The 2,874-nt window shown below is 41.1% G+C and overlaps 1 protein-coding gene across 1 annotated transcript in view; it reads left to right on the top strand.

Moving 5' to 3' along the window:
* Window positions 1-2,345: 2,345 nt before the first annotated feature.
* LOC142853844 (uncharacterized) overlaps window positions 2,346-2,874 on the top strand; it is a 2,500-nt gene continuing 1,971 nt past the window's right edge. The window contains exon 1 of the mRNA XM_075979005.1: window positions 2,346-2,874. This exon is cut by the window's right edge and continues 1,971 nt beyond it. Within this exon, the coding sequence (XP_075835120.1) occupies window positions 2,665-2,874 (210 nt within the window). The 5' untranslated portion in view covers window positions 2,346-2,664.

The raw sequence follows: 2,874 nt of genomic DNA, 5'->3' as shown, positions 1-2,874 counted from the left end.
GGACATCCATACACAAAAAAATAAAATTTGTGGGGGTGGAAGAAAGCTCAAGACCAGCTCTCTAGCAAATCATCCTGAGGACATGAGAATACAGCCAAAGCAAAAAGTAATGCTGAGCAATCGCCTACAACACTCACAGATGAGCTGAGGGAAATACCATTCATGGTACTTGCTCATATTTGGATTCCTCAGGAAACTGAATAATACTGAAATTTGAGTGCCCCAGAGCATGACCCCTGATGCAAAGTGCAGCCAAGTTTCTTCTTCAACTTTAGTCATCTCTGGGGAGTTTTCTACACGTAGATTTTTTTTCAGTCTAGTTTTTATTGTTTTGATCAGTGGGTGGACTTAGAAATCAGCTTATAAATATACTTTGGGAGTCATATATTATTGCCTATAAGTTATGCCAACAGTGTAGATAATAACCCTTAGAGTAACTGTTTCCTTAAGCTCAGCCTTTTAAAGTGATATATTTCTGTCTATTCTTCCTTTAAAATCTCCTTCACATGGGCACATATAAGCATCACCTCACTGAGCAAACAATAAAATATGTTCACGCTCCTCTCCCACTTGTACAACCAAGAGTCCATAATTGGGGATGGAAAATGATAAAACTTAGCAAAATATAATATTAAATAATAGAGTTTATAGACTCTAAATGATTAGGAACAATTATGATACAAAGCTCAAAGAAGTGTAGGATAGGAAACTAGTCCCCTGTCTAGTCTCATTACTGTGTACAGGTAATACTTCAATTCTACTTTTGACCTTTATGAACCTGCTTTAAGAATGATTGTTGGGGCTGGAGAAATGGCTCAGTGGTTAAAAGAAGTAACTACTCTTCCACAGGACCTAGGTTCCAATCTCATCATCCATATGGAAGTTTACAACTATCTGTAACTCCAGTTCAAGATCTGATGTCCTCTTCTGATCTCCTTGGGTACCTCACACATGTGGTACACATACATACATGTAAACAAAACACTCATACATATTAAAAGAAAATAAATTTTCAAGTATCTTCTTTAAAAACTGATTTGAGAAACTGGTGAGGATCGACAAGAAATACAGGTGTGCATGAATGCTGGGAAGCTTGTGTCTTCTAGACATGTTAGGGATGTTGTACCCATGAAATTTCAGCAGCACAGTTGAGTAAATAACACCCTTATCAGGACCACACAGCTAGACATATCAACATGGAACGCTCACAAAGTTCCACCCCTAGCTGAAAAGTTATAGGCAATCAGCGGCTACTGAGAGACAGAGAGTGAGTTTTCTTTGAGGACAAGTCCCCGATGGGTTATCCAGCCCCAACCCCAAACAGTCAGCCCTAAACACACATGCACGCATGAGCACACACATGCTCACATGCATGCACACATACAGGCATGCACACATGTACACACTCCACTAAATAGACTCAGTGATGTGTGTGTGTGAGGTGTGTGTGTGTGTGTGTGAGGTGTGTGTGTGTGTGTGTGTGTGTGTGTGTGTGTGTGTGTGTGTGTGATAATATATGAATCAGAGAGAAAGAGTAGAAGCAGGAGCACGGGAGAAATTAGACGGGGAAGAGGAAAGGGTAGAAGTGACACACTACACTCCTGTTTGAACTTCTAAAAAATATTTAATTAAAAAAAAAACAGGTCAGCCAGGCATGGTGGCACATACCTTTACTCCCAGCACTTGGGAAGCAGAGGCAGGTGGATTTCTGTGAGTTTGAGGCCGCTTTGGTCTACAAAGTGAGTTCCAGGATAGCCAGAGTTGCACAGAGGCACCCTGAGTTGAAAAACCAAAGGAAAAAATATGCCAACTCACCATGAACTCTGTGTTCTTCTTATCACCTCATCAATCAGCATTCAGTCATTTATAGAATACTGAATATTGCCGGTGGGTTGGAGGCCCATGCCTTTAATCCCAGCACTCGGGAGGCAGAGGCAGGCGGATCTCTGTGAGTTTGAGGCCAGCTTGGACTACAAGAGCTGGTTCCAGGACAGGAACCAAAAAAAAAAAAAAAAGCTACGGAGAAACCCTATCTCAAAAATCAAAAAAAAGGAATACTGAATATTTTATATTATATTTATAGTATATTTATCTCATTTTATCTATACAAAGGAGTGATACCACATACTGTTTCTTTGACAAAATTTACTTATCCTAGCAAATAAAAATTTTACACAGAGTTCCTTAAGATTTTTTACATCATTTTTGGTGTGTGTATATGTATGTACATATGTGTGCACATGCGTATGCATGTGTATGCACCTGTGTGTGAAGACCAGAGGTCAACATCAGGTCATTTCTTTTAACACTCTTCACCTTATTTTCTGAAACAGGGCCTCTCATTGAACCTGCAGCTCAATGATTGACTAGTTTGGCTGGCCAATGTGTTCCAGGGATCTGCCTGTCTCTGCACCACAGCACCAAAGCAGACATATGCACAGTTGCAATAGTGGGTGCTGGGCTCCCACTAGGTCATCATGCTTGCACGGCAGACACTTTACCTACTGGCCATCTCCTCAGCCCTGAGCTTCTAAAGAATTTATGATTCAAGGTTTATATTAGCTAAAATTAAGTTTATCAGTAAATGATGGAGAATCATGAATAAGAACTTTGGGAAGACAAAAATTTATTTTAGTCTCATAAATGACTATGATGTGGTGAAAAATGAGAACATGGTTCCCTGTGTTCTCCAGATCTCATACTCCATCAAAGTCAGAACGCCAGAGGCCATCCATGTACTCAGGACCCCAGACTCCATCTCTGTCCTCAGGACCCCAGACTCCATCCACGTCCTCAGAACCCCAGAGGCCATCCACGTCCTCAGAACCACAGGCTCCATCCACGTCCTCAGAACCCCAGACTCCATCTGTGTCC

Source organism: Microtus pennsylvanicus, chromosome 7 (genome assembly GCF_037038515.1).
Source record: "Microtus pennsylvanicus isolate mMicPen1 chromosome 7, mMicPen1.hap1, whole genome shotgun sequence".
Lineage (NCBI taxonomy): Eukaryota > Metazoa > Chordata > Mammalia > Rodentia > Cricetidae > Microtus > Microtus pennsylvanicus.
Note: the sequence above shows the minus strand (reverse complement) of the source record. Positions and strands in the feature narration are given on the sequence as shown.